Here is a 19,775-nt window from a genome sequence, read left to right as displayed (position 1 = left end):
GATCCTCCTCAGGCAGGAATCAGGCTGCATCGATCCCAGGATTTCCCCTCACCACAAAGGGGTGCAGGGCTCAAGGTGTAGGTTATACAACTACCCTAACATCCAAACTGTAGCCTCCTAGCCCAGCCTCCAGTGACACACTCAGCAGGCACCTTCCCTGGACTAGCAGAGCTGACCATGTGGTGACTAGTCTCACCAAAGGAGCTGGAGGTGAACCCAGCCTGGCTGGGGAAATTTCCCAGCCAATGTAACAGTTGGGAATCATCCGTGGGGAAGGAAAACCCAGCTGAGGGATCTGCTTTCAGGTCCCTAGAGGCCCGTTCTCAAGGGGAATCCTGCTTGCAGGCCTGGGACTCCCCAGCTCCCCACACAGCCAGTCCTGCCCTGGCTGGCTCCAGCCTCTCCAGAATGGCTTCTCCCCTTTTCTGAACTCCCTGGGAGGGGCATCTGACTCCCTATTGGTTGCCAGGCAGACTTTGAGTTTGCCTTGGCTCCTCCTTCCTGAGCTGCCAGCAGACAAAGCTACAGGAATCTAGGTCATCTCCTTGGGGGTTACATTAGACTAGACAATATCTGGACTAAGCAGTTTTTCTCATCCTACTGGATATTGCAGATTGTTTAGTCTTTCATTCGTGAGCTCTTCCTGTGAGCCTGGGGACCAGTCTCCTCAGCTCCAGTGTTCTTGATGCCTCCATAGGCATAGGTGGGGGAAGAGACAAGACAAACCATGTGGCCTCTGTCCTCTATTTTATATCCTCAGTCCATGTGCTTGGAAGAACCAAGTCCAGGCATGTCTGATGGGCATTGCTGAGTCCCCCCAGACAAGGTTGAGCACTTCCCCTGGTGTGGCTTTGTGCAAGTGAGCCATTGAATTGTAACTCCCTTGCTGGACAATAGCAGTTGATGGTTGTTTGACAGTCACTCGTGCATTGGTTACCTCCCTTGTTGTTGTTTCTCTGGAGCTAACACCTGGGCAATACCCAAACTCTCAGCATATTTTAGTGGCAACCATACAACACAATCTCATAATTTGATATACATTAATGATATACATATTTAGATAGAATGATGGGTTTCAGCAGATCACAACCATTCCCGTGATACCTTACATGGCATGATTTATATGCAATATCACAGTTTTACACAAATGTGAATATAGGGGTTATAGGGCACTTCCCCGAGGTATAAAGTGTATGTAAAGTACTTAAAGATTAATGTTAATGGCTCACAGTAGGACTCTATAACTGTTGTTTTCCACATGGCATTACTGCCAGTAAACAGAAAAGCCATACAATCTGTGTGTTGCTAGCATTCCATTATTGTTCCAAGTGAGGGTGGCTTTTTTCAGGCGAGGTGTGGGCTGAATACCAGTGAAGAGGATTGACAGGTTCGATATAAATGTATTTCCTAGTATGATAGGATTTTATATGCCAAAAGGGATCAAAAAATACCTTTCAAATAACGTCTTTGTGAGAGGATCACACAAGCTGTACAAAAGGAAAGATCAATAGCAATGCAATGACATTCTTTTCATTTTCTTTAGGAACGTCATTCATGGCAGGGAGTGCTCAATCTTCTTGTCCCCCACATTAACCAAAATGTTAAAGTTATAAGGCATACACAGTGAAAAGTGCAATTAAAAGAGGAACTTTCCTTATGGGTCCTAAAATGCTCTAGCATAACATGTCATGTAGCAGCTCTCCTAATGTGCTCTGAGGCGCCTGGGTAATTGAGAGCATGCTGCATATTGTGTTTTCCCATTGATTCTGTGGTTGTTTATTTTCTCTTTTAATTTGTGGTTTGAGGGTAGACTTATTAACATTTTGCCCTTACACCTAGCCCAAAACACATTAGAAATGTTAATTAATATTAGTCTGCTCAAATCCCACTGTGAGGAAGATATTAATCTACCCATTTTCTATATGGATAAAATGGGGCACAAAGAGGCTATATGATTTGGCCAAGATCACACAGCGAGTCAGTAGACACAAGCATTAATAGTGTAACTGAAACATCCTTATTCCCATTCTTCCTCTTACAACTAGACAGCAGTTTCCTTGATATGAAGCTGCTTGTGAACAAAGCCCTCTGTTAACAGAAGGTATAAAGTCCTTTCTCTAAGCAAAGGAGAGCTGTCAAGGTTTCTTCCCCACTTTGAACTTTAGGGTACAAATGTGGGGACCTGCATGGACACTTCTAAGCTTAATTACTAGCTTAGATCTGGTACACTGCCACCATCCAGAAGTCAGTGTCTGGAGCACTTCCTGTCCCCCCAAAACTCTCCCCTCCCTGAGTGGCCTTGAGGGACTTCACCAATTCCCTGGTGAACACAGATCCAAACCCCTTGGATCTTAAAACAAGGAGAAATTAACCATCCCCCCTCCTTTCCCCCACCAATCCCTGGTGAGTCCAGATCCAATCCCCTTGGATCTTAAAACAAGGAAAAAAATCAATCAGGTTCTTAAAAAGAAAGCTTTTAATTAAAGAAGAAAAGTAAAAATCATCTCTGTAAAATCAGGATAGAAAATACTTCACAGGGTAATCAAATTTGTATAGTCCAGAGGAACCCCCTCTAGCCTTAGGTTCAAAGTTACAGCAAACAGAGGTAAAATCCTCTCAGCAAAAAAGGGACATTTACAAGTTGAGAAAACAAAAATAAAAGTAATCCGCCTTGCCTGGCTGTTCCTTACAGTTTTGAAACATGAGAGACTGATTCAGAAAGATTTGGAGAGCCTGGACTGACGTCTGGTTCCTCTTAGTCCCAAGAGCGAACAACACCCAAAACAAAGAGCACAAACAAAGACTTCCCTCCACCAAGATTTGAAAGTATCTTGTCCCCTTATTGGTCCTCTGGTCAAGTGACAGCCAGGTTTACTGAGGGTATGGCTACATTTGGAATTTCAAAGCGCTGCCCCGGCAGCGCTGCGAAGTGTGAGTGTAGTCAGAGCGGCAGCGCTGGGAGAGAGCTCTCCCAGCGCTGCATGTAAACCACATCCCTTACGGGTGTAGCGTGCAGCGCTGGGAGCCGCGCTCCCAGCGCTGCTGCCCTGATTACACTGACGTTTTGCAGCGCTGTATCTTGCAGCGCTCAGGGGGGTGTTTTTTCACACCCCAGTTGCAGCGCTGTAAAGTGTGAGTGTAGCCAAGGCCTGAGCTTCTTAACCCTTTACAGGTAAAAGAGGCATTAACCCTTAACTATCTGTTTATGACACGCCCCCCAAATCTCAGACAGTGTGGAATCACACTGGCGGTGATTTCTTCCTAGAACTTTAGAATAAACAGATTAATAAAACACATGCACCTTTACATATACTACTAATTATGTAAAACTTCAAGATTTTTTACATTTTAAGGACAATTTTTAACCAGTTGATTTTGGGAAACTTTTACGGCAGAGTGCATTAGCTGCTTTGTTAGAAGCTTCTGAAATGTGTTGAATTTCGAAATCAAAATCTTGGAGAGCTAAACTCCATCAAAGAAGTTTTTTGTTATTTCCCTTGGCAGTATGAAGCCACTTTAGTGCAGCATGGTCGGTTTGTAGCTGGAAACGCCATCCTCAAACATATGGGCATAGCTTTTCCAGGGCATACACAATGGCGTAGCATTCTTTTTCACTGATTGACCAGTGGCTTTTTCTCTGACAGTTTCTTGCTGAGAAACACAACAGGATGAAATTCTTGATCCGGTTCTTCCTGCATTAAAACTGCTCCTACACCACGCTCAGATGCATCTATGGAATTACTAGGAATGGTTTGTCAAAGTCTGGGGCCCTTAGCACAGGGTCAGACATGAGTGTCGCCTTAAGCTGGTTAAAGACCTTCTGACACTCATCAGTCCACTTAACGGCATTGGGCTGTGTCTTTCTGGTCAGGTCTGTTAATGGGGCAGCGATTTCGCTGTAGTGTGGTACAAATCACTTGTAATATCCAGCCAAGCCTAAGAAGGATTGGACCTGTTTCTTTGACTTTGGGACAGGCCACTTTTGGATAGCATCCACCTTGGCCTGTAGGGGATTTATTGTTCCTTGACCCACCTGGTGCCCCAGGTAAGTCACTCTGTTTTGGCCTATTTGACACTTTTTTGACTTAACAGTTAGTCCTGCCTGCCTGATGCACAAAGACTTTTTCCAGGTGTTCCAGGTGTTCTGCCCATGAATCAGAAAAAATGGCCACATCATCGAGGTAGGCAACTGCATATTCTCCCAATCCTGCTAGGAGACCATCTACAAGTCTTTGGAAGGTGGCGGGTGCATTTTGCAGCCCGAAAGGAAGCACATTAAATTCATACACCCCTGCATGGGTGATGAAGGCTGACCTTTCTTTGGCAGGTTCATCTAGCGGTATTTGCCAGTACCCCTTGGTTAAGTCTAATGTAGAGATGAACTGCGCATGTTTCAATTTTTCCAATAGCTCATCGGTGCGTGGCATTGGATAGTTGTCGGGATGAGTTACAGCATTTAGCTTACGGTAGTTCACACAAAAGCGTATTTCCCCATCTGGTTTGGGAACTAGAACCACGGGAGATGCCCATGCACTGTTAGAGGGGTGGATTATACCCATCTGTAGCATGCTTTGGATCTCCCGTTCTGTAGCAGCTTGGGCATGAGGAGACACCCGGTAGGGTGGGGTTCTAATTGGGTGAGCATTATCTGTGTCAATGGAGTGGTATGCCCATTCGGTCCATCCTGGGATGGCTGAGAACACTGGTGTGAAGCTAGTGCACAGCTCTTTGATCTGTTGCCGCTGCAGACGTTCCAGGCTTGTGGAGAGGTTCACCTCTTCCATGCCACCGTCACTTTTTCCTTCGTAGTAGACACCTTTAGGCCACTCAGCGTCATCTTCTCCCTGGGCTGTAAACTGACAAACCTTTAATTCTCTGGAATAAAAGGGCTTTAGAGAATTAACATGGTACACTTTAGGCTTTAGGGTTGAGGTGGGGAATGCTATGAGATAGTTAACAGCTCCCAGGTGCTCTTGGACCGTGAATGGCCCTTCCCATGATGCTTCCATCTTATGGGCCTGTTGCGCCTTCAAGACCATAACTTGGTCCCCTACTTTGAAGGAACGCTCTCTGGTATGTTTATCACACCAGGCATTTGCTCTTTCTGAGCATCCTTTAGGTTTTCTTTAGTAAGGGCTAAAGAGTGTCGGAGGGTGCTTTGTAGGTTGCTTACAAAGTCTAGAATGTTAGTTTCTGGAGAAGGCGTAAACCCCTCCCATTGCTGCTTCACCAACTGTAATGGCCCCTTAACCTTGTGGCCATACACAAGGTTGAATGGTGAAAACCCTAAACTGGGATGTGGTACAGCCCTGTAGGCAAAAAGCAACTGCTGCAACACTAGGTCCCAAGCATTGGAGTGTTCATTTATGAATTTACATATCATGGCCCCCAAAGTTCCATTAAACCTCTCCACCAGGCCATTGGTTTGATGGTGGTAAGGGGTGGCAACCAAGTGATTCACCCCATGAGCTTCCCACAGATTTTTCATGGTCCTGCCAGGAAATTAGTTCCCGAATCTGTAAGGATGTCGGAGGGCCAACCTACCCTGGCAAAAATGTCTGTTAAGGCCTGACACACAGTTTTAGCCCTGGTGCTGCTTAGAGCTACTGCTTCCGGCCATCGGGTAGCAAAGTCCATGAAAGTCAGTATGTACCGCTTTCCTCTGGGGGTCTTTTTTGGGAAAGGACCCAGAATATCCACAGCTACTCGCTGAAATGGGACCTCAGTTATGGGGAGTGGCTGGAGAGGGGCTTTGACCTGGTCTTGGGGCTTTCCCACTCATTGGCACACCTCACAAGACCGGACATAATTAGCAGCATCCTTGCCCATTCCCTCCCAGTGGAAGGACTTCCCCAATCGGTCTTTGGTTCTATTCACCACAGAATGGCCACTGGGATGATCATGAGCTAAACTCAAGAGCTTTACCCGGTACTTAGTTGGAACTACCAACTGTCTTTGAGGACGCCAGTCTTCCTAGTGTCCACCAGAAAAAGTCTCCTTGTATAAAAGTCCTTCTACTACAACAACCGGGATCGGTTAGAAGAGCTGAGAGGTGGTTGGGTGCTCCGTGCCACCCCCTAAGCTTCCTGAAGGCTGTTATCTGCTTCCTGCTCAGCCTGGAACTGTTCCCTTGAGGCTGGAGACATCAGTTCCTCCTTAGACTGTGGACTTGGGTTTGGTCCCTCTGGAATCGATGTAGGTGATGGGGTTTTTTTCGTTGATTGTGAACCGCTTTCCGCTGGTGCACTATGTGATATTTCAGGCTCTGGCTGAGCCTCTTGTGTAGGGTTGTCTGCTGCTTCTGCCAGTTCAGGCCCGCTGGTGCCCTCTGGTTTTGGAGTTGTAGATAGTTTTGCAAGCACTAGAGTCAATGCTGGCAGTGGTTCTGGTGCTGGTTGCTTTTCCAGTTCTGGTTCTGGGCCTGGATACACTATGGCTGTTGCAGTCGTTGGCAGGGGATTCGGTTCCACCACCTCTGTCTGGGTCTCTGGTGACACAGACGGGGCCCTTGTGGACGGCTCAGGAACAGGGATGGGTGTGGAAGCTTGCTTGGCCTGGCTGCGTGTGACCATTCCCACCCTCCTGGCCAGCTTCACATGGTTGGCCAAGTCTTCCCCCAGTAGCATGGGGATGGGATAATTGTCATAGACTGCAACAGTCCACATTCCTGCCCAGCCCTTGTACTGGACAGGCAATTCAGCTGTAGGCAAGTTACAGATTTTGACATGAATGGGTGAATTATCACTTGGGCCTCTGGGTTGATGAATTTGGAGTCCACGAAGGATTGGTGGATAGCTGACACTTTTGCCCCCGTGTCTCTCCATGCGATAACCTTCTTTCCACCCACTCTCAAGGTTTCCCTTTGCTCCAAGGGTATTTGAGAGGCATCTGTGCCTGGGGATCTTTGGTGTGATTGTGGTGTAATGAATTGTAATTGGTTGGGGTTCTTGGGGCAGTGGGCCTTTATATGTCCCAGTTCATTACATTTAAAACATCGCCCAGCTGACTGGTCACTGGGTCGAGGTGAGTTGCTGGAGACTGGTGAGGTGAGACAACAGGGTATCTGGGGCTTTCCTTGGGTTGTAGGTGGGGTCTTGGGTTGCCCCCCAGTGATAGGGTTTATTTTCGGTTTGCCCCCTCTGATATTCGCTCCCACTTCTAGTAGTTTTTTTCTTTTTTGCCACTTCCACCCATCTGGCTCCAATCTCCCCCACCTCGGTTACAGTTTTGGGTTTCCCATCTAGGACGTACCTTTCTATTTCCTCAGGAACACCCTCTAGGAACTGCTCAATTTGCATTAGGAAGGACAGCTGTTCCAGAGATTTAGCCCTTGCTCCTGATATCCAGGCATCCCAATTCTTTCCAATGTGTTAGGCATGTCGGGTAAATGACACATCAGGTTTCCGCCTTAGGGCTCTTAACCGCCGACAGGCATGCTCAGGTGTTAGCCCCATTCTGATTCTGGCCTTGGTTTGAGAAAGGTTGTAATCGTTCATGTGTTCCTTAGGCATTTCAGCCGCCACCTCTGCTAAGGGTCCACTGAGCTGTGGCGTCAGCTCTATCATGTACTGGTCTGTAGGGATGCTGTACCCATGGCAGGCCCTTTCAAAATTTTCTGAGAAGGCCTCAGTGTCATCACCTGCCTTGTAGGTGGGAGCAGCAAAGAATCCTGTGCCACCTTCTAGACTAACAGACGTTTTGGAGCATGAGCTTTCGTGAGTGAAGTGGGTATTCACTCATGAAAGCTCATATTCCAAAACCTCTGTTAGTCTATAAGGTACCACAGGATTCTTTGCTGCTTTTACAGATCCAGACTAACACGGCTACCCCTCTGATACTTGTAGGTGGGGAATTTTCTGGGATGGGAAACAGTACCTGGAGAAGGGTTGTTAGGGTTGGCTGGTACATCTGCCTTAGTCCTTGCTAATTCCAAGGCCTGCTGGTGGGCCTCCCTCTGGATCTCCATCTTTTTTTGTTTTATCTCCATCTCTTTTTGTTTCATCTCCATAACTCTCCGGTGGTCAGCCTCTTTGGCTTTCTCTTCTTTCTCTTTCTTTTTCTTTCTCTTCCATAGCTCTTTTGTGGGCAGCCTCTTCTCTGGCTATTTCTAATTGTTTTAGTTCCATCTGTCTCTTATGTTTGTTGTCTTTCTCTGTTGCTTCCAGCCTAGCCAGCTCTAGTTTGTTAGCTGCTCCACTGGTACTCATTTTCCTGCTTTCTTGTGCTCGCCACACCCCTCTGCAGCTCACTGAAACTGGGATGCACTCAGCTCAGGGCTGCTTGGTTAACAGAGACTTCTAACTAGCTATACCCGAGAGGTAGAAAGAAAGAAAACAATTCAGCTTGTAAATTCCTTTTGCTGGCTGCTTGCTCACAGCTTGAAGCCTCCTCTTAACAAAGACCCTTGTTAAAAAACTTAACACTTCTGCCTTCAGGCTGCTTTCTAGGCAGCTAGAAAGGAGAGAAAAAAATCCTACTGGCTTTTGGTTCCTAAAAAATCCCACACCGCTGCTCACCATGTCAAGGTTCCTTCCCCACTGTGAACTTTAGAGTACAAATGTGGGGACCTGCATGGACACTTCTAAGCTTAATTACTAGCTTAGATCTGGTACACTGCCACCATCCAGAAGTCAGTGTCTGGAGCACTTCCTGTCCCCCCAAAACTCTCCCCTCCCTTGGTGGCCTTGAGGGACTTCACCAATTCCCTGGTGGACACAGATCCAAACCCCTTGGATCTTAAAACAAGGAGAAATTAACCACCCCCGCTTCTTTCCCCCACCAATCCCTGGTGAGTCCAGATCCAATCCCCTTGGATCTTAAAACAAGGGAAAAAAATCAATCAGGTTCTTAAAAAAAAAGCTTTTAATTAAAGAAGAAAGGTAAAAATCATCTCTGTAAAATCAGGATGGAAAATACTTTTTAGAGTAATCAAATTCCTATAGTCCAGAGGAACCCCCTCTAGCCTTAGGTTCAAAGTTACAGCAAACAGAGGTAAAATCCTCTCAGCAAAAAAGGGACATTTACAAGTTGAGAAAACAAAAATAAAACTAATCCGCCTTGCCTGGCTGTTCCTTACAGTTTTGAAACATGAGAGACTGATTCAGAAAGATTTGGAGAGCCTGGAGTGACATCTAGTCCCTCTTAGTCCCAAGAGCTAACAACACCCAAAACAAAGAGCACGAACAAAGACTTCCCTCCACCAAGATTTGAAAGTATCTTGTTCCTTTATTGGTCCTCTGGTCAGGTGTCAGCCAGGTTTACTGAGCTTCTTAACTCGTTGCAGGTAAAAGAGGCATTAACCCTTAACTATCTATTTATGACCAGAGCCTACCGCAGGGAGGCACTAAGAGGTGGGAAAAGCACCTCCTCAGCAAGCTATCCCTTTCTACAAACCCCATAGAAACCCCTCCATCAGGGCTATAGGGTTCTGACTCTGTGAATGGGACAGGGAAAAGAGGGTGGGAGATCTCCACTGGAATCTCTTGCCCCCCAAAACCACAGAGAGTAATAATCTGTGATAAATTACTCTGGTTTCCCTTCTGAAATCTGGAAACAGCCCTGCTCCAGGAGCATCTGTGGTGGTGGAGCTGCTGGCAACCTGGCTCCTGCAAGAACTGTAGGGTCTGGGGCCTAGTAGAAGATGGGAAAAAATGCATGGCAATATGGAGGCAAGGAATCTCCATGAGTGTGCTCTTTCATCTGGCTAATCCACAAGATCTACGGGTTTGTGGGGACTGAAGTCCTGTCACTTATGTTCTGGGGGAATGGTGAATTCTGCTTCCAATGAAGAAATCAATGGAAACTATAAAAGTTTATTCTAAGTAGGAACACAACCCTGTAGGAGAAAATGGTAACCTCTATGTATGTTATGGTATCTGTGGAGGTCAAATTTAAACTGATCATCCTTAAAGTATCCCTTTAAATCTGATGTCTGTGAAGTTACACTTCTGAATGTAATGGCTCAATACTTTTAATATAGTAAGGCCCTATTTGTTTCTTCATAACAATGAAGGTAGTGAAGTCAGATGTGTATACTTCCTGAAAAAAAACAAGATTATTCCAGTTTTAATTAATTTATCCCCACGCTGTAACAATAAATTGCAAGATACCAGAAACACAAGCAGGCTTTTCTATGGCATCAGCACAACTTCCAGGCAGACTTTTAGGGTTCTGTCACATTGCTGTGGCATCTAATAGCATGACAATTGCAATGAGAATGTTGTGCCTCATCACAAAAAGTTGCAATGTGTTGACATTGGATTGCAAAGTAACAACAAAACACCAACATGTCATGATGCAAAGCAGTTTTGCTGAAGGACAAACATCTAAAGATGGTGACTTTAAGGTGAGGATAATCTAATAAGGAGTGAGAGAGAAAAAACACAGCATATACTATTTTTTAGCATCCATCCTGTGAAGTTTAAATTGCTCAAAATGGAGTGTGAATAGAGAAAGAGAGCAAGCGAGTAGTTGCAATCCTCCTTATACTATATTTTTCATTTTTAAAAATATGATTAAAATTTGTAGCTGGCAGGAGTGATTCAGAATCAAATATATTTATATGATTTGTGTTATCTAGGGGAAGAAGAACTGTGTTGAGATGTTCGTGTCTCCAACAAATCGAAGACCAGGAATTTCTGACGCGCTTCCATCTGAAGAGGTGTTGCGTTCACTTAATATCAATGTTCTGCATCAAAGTTTATCCCAGTTTGGAATTACAGAGGTTTCCCCAGAGGTAGGTTATCATGTGTATAACATATTAGAGTTTACTGTAAATTAGTCAACTCTAAATATAATTATTAAGGCCTGTGTTAGTTCTTAGGCTAAGGTACTGATATTGAGGAGAATGTATGGCTAATAAAAGTTGTTTTTATTATTATTGCAAAGCAATAATAAAAAATAATCCTGTTCAATTATTTAAAGAAAGCTTGAATGGATCATATAATCACTCAGGCTATGACTACACTACAGCTTATGTCGGCATAATTTATGTTGCTCAGGGGTGTGAAAAAACCACACACCCCAAGCGACATAAGTTACACCAACATAAGCACTTGTGTGCTCAGCACTATGTTGGTGGGAGAGCTTCTCCTATTGACATAGCTTCTGCCACTCTCAGAGGTAGTTTTATTATGCTGATAGGAGAGCTCTCTCCTGTCGGCATAGAACATCTTCACCAGACGTGCTGGAGTGGCACAGCTGTATTGGTACAGGTGTGTCACTGCATCACTGTACATATAGATATGGCCTAAGAAACTTTGGTCTTTTATATGTGAGTTGGCTGGTCTGAAGACTTCTGTGAAGACACAAATAGAATTCATATTTCATGATAATTCTCCACTTCAAGGTTGTCCAACCTCCTGCTTGGTCTATACATGGTTAAACTGTGCCTTGAATGGCTTTGGGAGCATTGTGTTTGTTTATTTTATCTATTGTTGACTTTGTTTTCTGGTAGAGTGAGAGATTTGAAAGTTTGCCCACTTTATTTTTTTTACCTAGCCCAAAAAAGAGAGAGCCCTTAAAAGGTCTTGCTATTTTTTATTACTACTTTTATTTTTAAAGATAATCTGTTTCGAAACAGGACCAGTGCTGGCTGTCACATCAGCAGTGCTCTGCAGACGTTGCATTTGGACATATGTTTGACTTTGGGTTTACCTCGTGACACCAAAGGAAATAATAATTAAAGAAAAAAGGAAAGGAAGCCATTGAGTTCTCACAAACGCATCAGGCTATAATCAAATCACTTTGGATTTTGTCTGGTGCTTGGAAGCCGATAATTACACATAAAGCCCCTTGAACTCTGTGTGAGGTCAATTTCATGAAAAATCTCGAAACAGTTAATCAAAAACAGATTTTCCTGTGCAAATTTCCATTTTGATGAGAGAGCAGTTTTTGGTCAAAAAAACATTCTGAACAGGAAACTTTGACCAGCTCCAGTCCCCCCTCCCTTCTCCAGTCCTGTTGATTCCTATGCCAAGCAAAGGATCAGGGCCTTTATGTCCAGGCCTGTGTGTGAGTCATTGCTGAGTGCATAGTGGGTAATACACTAGCCTACATAGTTGCTGCACGGACATTTTTCTACCTTATTTTAAAGTTCTAATTCTGTGTAAAGTGCTGCGATATATTTTCAGTATGAAAAGTGCAATATAAAAACAAGTTATAATGAGCAAAGTCATGTATTTCCTACAGCAGGTAAACTATGAAATTGAAATAGTTTTCACAGATCAGATACTGAGGTTATAGGACATTGAGTTATAGGATCACAAAGTGAAGCTAAGCAGTCCTGTCCTAATGTCAGATCTGTTCATTACACCTCTAGTCAGCCACCTGGGCTGCAGCCCTAAAATACTTTCTTTAAATGAAAATTTACTTTAGTGCTGAAGTGTATGAATTTGAGACATGTGATTATCTGTTCCAAATACTTCAATTACAAATAACAATTCAAATAGACATGGGAAGAAAGCATATGTGAATAACTCCTTATGGATGGAGAAATGATTTCAAGCTGGGAGGGACTGTCTGAAAAAACAAAGTGCTGACTTTGAAATCTCACCTATGTTACATACAATAGTAAATTGTCATTCCTCAGTTTCAATAGTCTAAAACTACTAGGTATTTGAATTCTCTCTCTGTCAATCAGATAAATGTAGCCAATACAAAGTTAAAGGTTTCATGATGAAGTTTTCTCTAGAATTCTTCATACAAAATAGCTCATAAAGTCAGGTGGGTTTAATGCTATTGGGAAGACAAGAGCATTATTTGAATCCATTTTTAACAGATTACATAAATAAGGCCCTGATCCTGCAATGACTTATGCACATGCTTATCTTTACATGTGTAACTAGTCCCATTGACTTCAGTAGAACTACTCATATGTCAGTCTTTGTAGAAATCAAGGTCTAAAAGACAGCTACATTTAATCTTCACCTCCCAGCCACGTTAACTGACCAGTTTTTCATGTATCCCTAAATCCACGCAAAGAACAAATGTTCGCAGGGCAGAGGCAATAAGGGGTATAACCCAGAGTCACACCAATTTCTGTGGTCTCCAGGCTCTACTCATGCTCCTTACTGGCTGCAGCCAGTGTGTTGGAAGCAACTTTCTGCCCATGCCTTGCACAGAGTGCTACTGGTCAGGTGCTTCTCCTCTCCCACCTCTCTCCATTACCAGAGGTCAGGCATTCATTTCCTTTGTCCTTGAGAATAGTTCACAGGAGGTGCCTTAATAACAACTTAGGTCCAAAGTTATCATAGAGAAAAAAAAATTATAAAAAACCAAGGGCTTGTCTCACACTAGCTTGCACCCCTACATAAACATTCTTAAATCCATTTAGAAATAGTTTATATCAATTTAGCTTAAATTGATTCCATACTAACTTAAGCTGTATTGATACAAACTGTTTCTAAACAGACTTAAGAGTGTCCACAGAGGGTATTGCACCAGTTAAACTAAATTGATGCAAGTTTGTGCATAGACAAGCCCTGTGAGAAAATCAAAGCATTACATTATACCTATCTGAGGCCTGGAGAACCGCCACTTAGCTAGTGACATATGTTATAGTTTCAGTTCATATAATCAGCACACCCTTACATCTTTAAGTTTCAGTGTCTGTCTCTGCTGGCAGGCCTTTTTTTTCTCACCATCTCTGACTTTCTGCTCTCAATAAGGAGGACTCTACCAGCAAAGCTTTTGTCTCTAGGAGCTTAACAACTAAGCTGTTTTAGATTAACTTAATTGTTTACAGCTCCATCTTATCAGTTTTCCTGGACCTTGGAACAAATAGTCCTGAACAATTGACACCATCTCACAAATTATTTTCTTATCATAGACACGAAGTGACTCAGCTACAATAGTCCAGAACCCCTGCTATCATAATTACAAAAGAGTTTAAGTGAGAGTTCTGCTGTCCTTCCTATTCTACATTAGAATCAAGGGTACAGACTTCTTTTGTTAGGCTAATGTAATATTTCGATGTTCCAAAATGGCATGTCAGTCAGTGTTAGAGCTGTGGTGTGTAATTTTTGCCTTTATATAGACAATTACCTAACATTTTAAAATGGTTTAGATCTGACTTTGAGAAAAACAAAATCAGGAGAAAATATGCACTGCATTTGTAATGGAGAAGAATTATAGTAGATTTAACTACTTATATAATAAGTTCTACCATTTAAAAAAAAACTGTACTGTTCCACTAATGTACTAAAAATAAAGTAATTAAAGTCCCTCAGCCAGTAGTTCAAAAATTGTGTTAGCTAGTCAACTCTCTAGTTTATTTGATCTTTAGATGGGGAGGTACAGGGCAGCATTTATTTATTTATGAAAGGGCAGCTCAGCTGATGCTCAATGAGCTCCTGCTTTTAATCCAGTTTTCCACGTGGGATGTCTGAAACACAGGAAGGTTGTCAGGTAACCTCCCCAAGGACAGTTACTTTATAGCTTATGGGCCAATGCTGCAGCTGCTCTGAACACAGAAGTCCCATGGCTGTCAATGGGAGTTGAAACTGCAGGGCAGCTGCAGTGTTGGGCCTTAAGCCAGCATGAAGACTCAGGCGTATCCTGTAAACAATAGATAAAATAACCTCCTTACTGCATTGAGGTAACTGAATTGCATGAAACACTACAAAACAAATAGTGAAAGCAGTGAACTTGTTCTTTAAATATGGTAAGGAACAATTTCAGCAGAAATAATTGGCCAGTATGCCAGAAACGCTTCAATTTTTTGAGTGGTTCACTGCAAGAAGGTGATTTAGAATTCGTTTTCAGCCTGTGGACACATACAGAGCCCTTAGAGCCAGGTTGTGAAACCAAGTGCTCACATTTCTGAGCAGTTTCCCACCCAAGTACTCTCATTGATTTTAGTGGATGTACTGTGTGAGTTTCATTTTGCCATCTAGCCTCCAGTGCTGTGACATACTGGCATCTCAACAAAAGAATATTCTTTTAAGGAGATTTTCTAATTATAAGTCAATACATAGTAATTTAAAAAAAAAAATAAGCACCCCTAAATTAACCATCGAATCAAATACTTATCTGTGTGTGCTGTATTCTATAAAGCTACATTCTGTGAATTGCACAGAATAGGTACTGAATGCTTCTGTCCCTCTCCACAACTAGAGGGAAGCAAATCTGTGTTGACTCAAAATAGCGGTGGCTGCTCTCAGTTATGTGTCCCTCTGTCCCTGGAGTCCATGTTGCTGTCAGTGCATACAAACTCCTCTGCTTGAATTCTACCTGAGCAGGGCTTTGCCCGTTTGGGAGGGCTCTAGGTCAAAGGAGTTTGGGCAGGTGTGTAACATTGTTCAGTATTGCAAGGTCCCAAGAGACCTGGCAGATTTCAGAGCATGAGTTACCCATGCTTCTGCTAGCATACCCAATGACAACACAGCTCCAAACCATGCCCAGGGATCAGCATGGAGCAGAAGGCCCTCTTGAGCCTGCAGACCACACACCCACCCCCTCTATGAGACTCCTGAACTTTTCCCTCTGCGGTGATCAGGTGACTCCAAGTCTATAAAGTCAACCTCATAGAACATTTGCTTTAGGGATTCCTGTGTCTTCATTAGGGGCACATCTGTACTTGCAGCCATGTGTGGAGTACACACACTGCATGCCCAGCTCCTATGGATATAAATAGCTTTGTAGATGGAGAGGCACTGCTTAGGCAAGTAGAGAAGAAACACACCTGAATCCCTAGAGTATGTACCCTACACAGTTCTCTGTGGGTATGCCTAAACTGCAGTTAAACACCTCTGGCTGGCCCATGTCAGCTGACTCAGGCTCCCAGGGCTCAGGCTAAAGGGCTGTTTAATTGCAGTGCAGACATTTGGTCTTGGACTAGAGCCTGGGTTCTGGGGTTGCAGAATCCCAGAGCCCTAAACATCTGCACCGCAGTTAAACAGCCCCTTAGCCCGAGCCCCTGGAGCTTGAGTCAGCTGACACAGGCCAGCCGCACAGCGCTTCCCATCTCTACACTGCTGTTTTTAGCAGTGTACTATCCCCCTCCCTCCTAGCAAGGCTGATGCCTTTCCCTGCCTGAGTGAAATCCTCCAGCAGCAGGGAAAGGCTCTGACAAGAGGGAAGTGGCAGGGAAATGCTCCAGAATCTTTCTGCTGCCAGAGCCTTTCCCCGTTATCTTCCCCCACTGGAGCTTTTCACAGCCACATGTAGCTACACACCACAGTGAGTGTGGATGGAGCTTCCCCTTTACTGCGGTGTGTGGCTACACGTATCATACATGGTGCACAAGTGTAGACAAGGCCTAGGAAAGAAAGTTTGTTCCTAACTCAAGTTGATTAAATTGAGGAAAATCATAGTGAAGACAAGGCAATTTTTAGTTTTCACGTGAATTAGTATGTTAAATTACAGTCTAGCCTCCCTACAGGACTTTTCTATGAAAGGGGAGCATCGAGACTTTGGAAATGCGTATTGAAGACCTGATTTAAATACCTTCTTTTCTCTCAACTGGACAATTTTATTCAAGAAATAAAGAAATAGATTGAGATTAGGAGTGTGACTTTCTGTAGTTATATGTACAACTTAATTTCTTTCAAGTCTATATGTAATCTCTTTCCCTTTGAAACACACAAGTGAATGTTGCATTTGCTGCAAGTATACACATCATATTCTGAATAATGTATTACAGTTGGACTGAGGATTCTATTAGAACCAAGTTTCAATTAAGCTTTTTTCCATTTGAAAATATAGCCAAAATCTTATAATTTGATATTCCAATCAGATTGTCACTGCAATAAAGACAGAATAAACATTATTTGTTTTTTTATTTTATATTCCCCAACAGCTCTGCATTTTTCAGCGTACAGAGCTGCTTTAGAAATGTAATATCATTGGGAGTCCCTAAAGTTAGGAGATTGCTTGAAGTACAATCAGAATTTAATATTGTGGGGGGGAGGTTGTTTTGGGTTTTTCTTTAGGTTAGAATGTCAGGGCTTTTCAGCTTATTAATACATCACGAGATTCTGTTTGCACCTGTTTTCACTTCTGTGTAAGGTGTAGATAGTATGTAGGCTAGTGTGTAGGTGTTTGTGGGAGGAGACACAGCAAAATGAGACAGCAAGAGTAATTTCCTCAGCACACATATGAGTACTACCCTCTTACCTGATGGGCCAGGTAGTTTCCAAGAAAGAATGAGTCTTGTTTACTTAGCTTCAGACCAGTCCATTGCATCTGTGGGAAGATTACTTCAATAGTCACTAAGAAGATTTTAAATCATCTCTGGTTGTGTTAGGATTATTGTGGCAACACGTATAGTTCAGCCTGTTTGCTTATTTTAGGTAGATATAGAACTGGCAGCGATCAGAGCCATATACTATAGAATATATACGATAACAAATCTGAAATAATGCATAGTGCCTGATAAGAACTCTGTAATCTGCACATGCTTTTGTAGAATTTCAACCTTTTTTTTTGTTGTTGTTGGTATTAAAGAAAAATGTTTTGCAAGGCCAGCATGAAGCGGACAAAATCTGGAGCAAAGAAGGATTTTATGCAGTTGTCATATTTCTCAGCATCTTTGTCATTGTGGCAACATGTTTAATGGTAAGTCTGTTGCTTCACCTTCTTTCTGTTTTTATTTATGTATTGCTTACATCACTCTGAAAGACAGAGTCCTGCCTCCTTTGTTTCAAGAGGGTTTTCATAAAATAGTCAGAAGCTCAGCCTCTAAGTAACAGTAAATAACTCTGATAGTGGTGGGAGGCCAAAGCCTGATGAGTAATAGAAATACTTATTATGTTTAGAATGTTTTATATCTGATATAAAATATCACTAATGGTAAGCTTCAGAAATAATGGACATTTAACCATGCACAATAACCATGCAGTAATTAAATTGAGGGCATCTAGTAACATGATAAACCATGAGAGTGAACCCTAAGTGAGTTGTTTACAGAGGTCACAGGAGCCCTCAATGTCACTACAGATTTCTAGTGTATTTTATTTCTTATATTATGTGGTAATAAAAAACAGAACATTGACATAATATGCTTTATACATGCTAATATGGTATTAGCACTGTGTAACAATATAATTACAATAAAATATGAATTTGACATTGAAAATATTGATATTACCACTATTCAGAAATGTAGTTAGGGATAAGTGTGTTATTTAACTGCTCTTTTAACGTGACATCTAACATGTGATGCAGTATATGTCTGGTGGTCAAGTGTCTAGCCACAGGGTGTCCAGTGAACATCCTTGCCAATGAATGAACACTCCAATGAATGAAACTCAAAACAATTTAAAGGGCCCTGAGTGCATTTTGACACTGGAGGTATTAAAGGGACACTCTGAAATCTTTTTCAATTTGATTTTGTTAAAAAAAAAGGAAACTGTCAGTTATAGCTTCAGAATCTGAATCATTCCCACTTTGTTAGGACACGAGGAAGGCTCCACTGTCCCTGTGTCTCCAGGGCCATTCTTTGCAAGTTCCATAAGTTTTCTCTCTCTTGAGTAGTGGTCAGTGGAGGGATTCTTTTGGTTTGGCCCACTTTCATGTTCCTCCAGCTGCTCAAGAATGTGTTCATTCTTAACACATATCCCAAATATTTCCATCTTCTTTTCTGGATAACTTTACAGATAAGGAATTGTTGAACTCTGATGAATCTTGGCACTATTCATTCCATTGAATACCTAGTACTTTTCAAACACACTTGCTTTCAAGGGCATTTAGATGTCTGTCTATATACCTTTTGATTTGCAGCTTTTACATCCATATGTTAAGATGGAAATAACATTTCAGTGAAGATTTGTTATTCGGTCTGTAAATTATAGATCTTTGATAACAAAATCTTACTTAATCTGGTAAAGCCTCTCTGATGTTGGAGGGGGGGGAGTTGTTGTTTTCTTCCCACCTGACAAACATTAATCCTCCCTCTCTCATTTCTTATGGAGAATAAAACACATTGCATCATCAAAGATGTAACTCTGGAAACAGGATGTGATAACTTTTTCTGTCTCTGCTGCCTCGCTGTTCACTTGGTGGAAGCAGAGTACAACACCTTGGACCCCTATTCCGCCTTCCTCCTTTTATCTACATAATCTCTGAGTGCATAAGCATAAATTTAACACACACAAAGTCACAGATTCTGCAGGCTACAAAATCTTGGGCCTTTACTGGGGCACCCAAAATGTCTATATTGCAATTATACTGCAGCTGTATATTTATCCCTAAATGCTTATTTCTGGGAGTGTCAAAGGTGCTGTTGGCCAAATCTGGATCTAGATTACTTGGAAGTGTCTCTTAAAATGTGAAGTGGAAACTAATTAGATGGATGCACAATAGTGGTTAGTGCAAACTAGTTGAATTGTCTATGTTAATCCTTTGTTCTATAGAATTATTATGGAAATTATAAAACTGTACAGCCTTTTCTCTTAATTGGGTTTTACAAATCATGATATTTAACTGCAAAGTTTTTACACTGACAAAAGACTGTGCGTTAAAAGTCTTTACATATTTTATTTTTAATTTCTCTGGAATTTAATAATTAACTGCAATAAGAAAACTCAAACCTATATTTTATTATGCAGTGTATTGTTATATACAGTAATACAGTACTACATGAGCTAAAGTCAGACCAGTAAATTGTTCCTCCCAGGCCATCCATTTATTTCTGTGACCCCCCATCACCAGAATAACTTTGCTCTTTGTGTCTCAGAGGGATTCACCACCAGTGGTCCTCTTCTGCAGTTCAGACTATGAACTAATTTCTTCTGGGAGCTCCATACATCATTTATAACCTATTAAGCAATAAACTA

At 42.5% G+C, this 19,775-nt stretch overlaps 1 protein-coding gene across 2 annotated transcripts in view; it reads left to right on the top strand.

The window, feature by feature from the left end:
* The window catches only part of PTPRR (protein tyrosine phosphatase receptor type R), a 238,935-nt gene that overhangs the window by 114,369 nt on the left and 104,791 nt on the right, over positions 1–19,775 (top strand). The window contains exons 4-5 of one of the 2 annotated variants that reach the window (XM_050935215.1): positions 10,580–10,735; positions 17,446–17,556. In XM_050935215.1, the coding sequence (XP_050791172.1) occupies positions 10,580–10,735; positions 17,446–17,556 (267 nt within the window). The remainder of the gene's footprint in view (positions 1–10,579; positions 10,736–17,445; positions 17,557–19,775) is intronic. The other variant, XM_050935224.1, reaches the window with a different exon arrangement.

This window comes from Gopherus flavomarginatus, chromosome 1 (genome assembly GCF_025201925.1).
Source record: "Gopherus flavomarginatus isolate rGopFla2 chromosome 1, rGopFla2.mat.asm, whole genome shotgun sequence".
Taxonomy (NCBI): Eukaryota; Metazoa; Chordata; order Testudines; family Testudinidae; genus Gopherus; species Gopherus flavomarginatus.
Note: the sequence above shows the minus strand (reverse complement) of the source record. Positions and strands in the feature narration are given on the sequence as shown.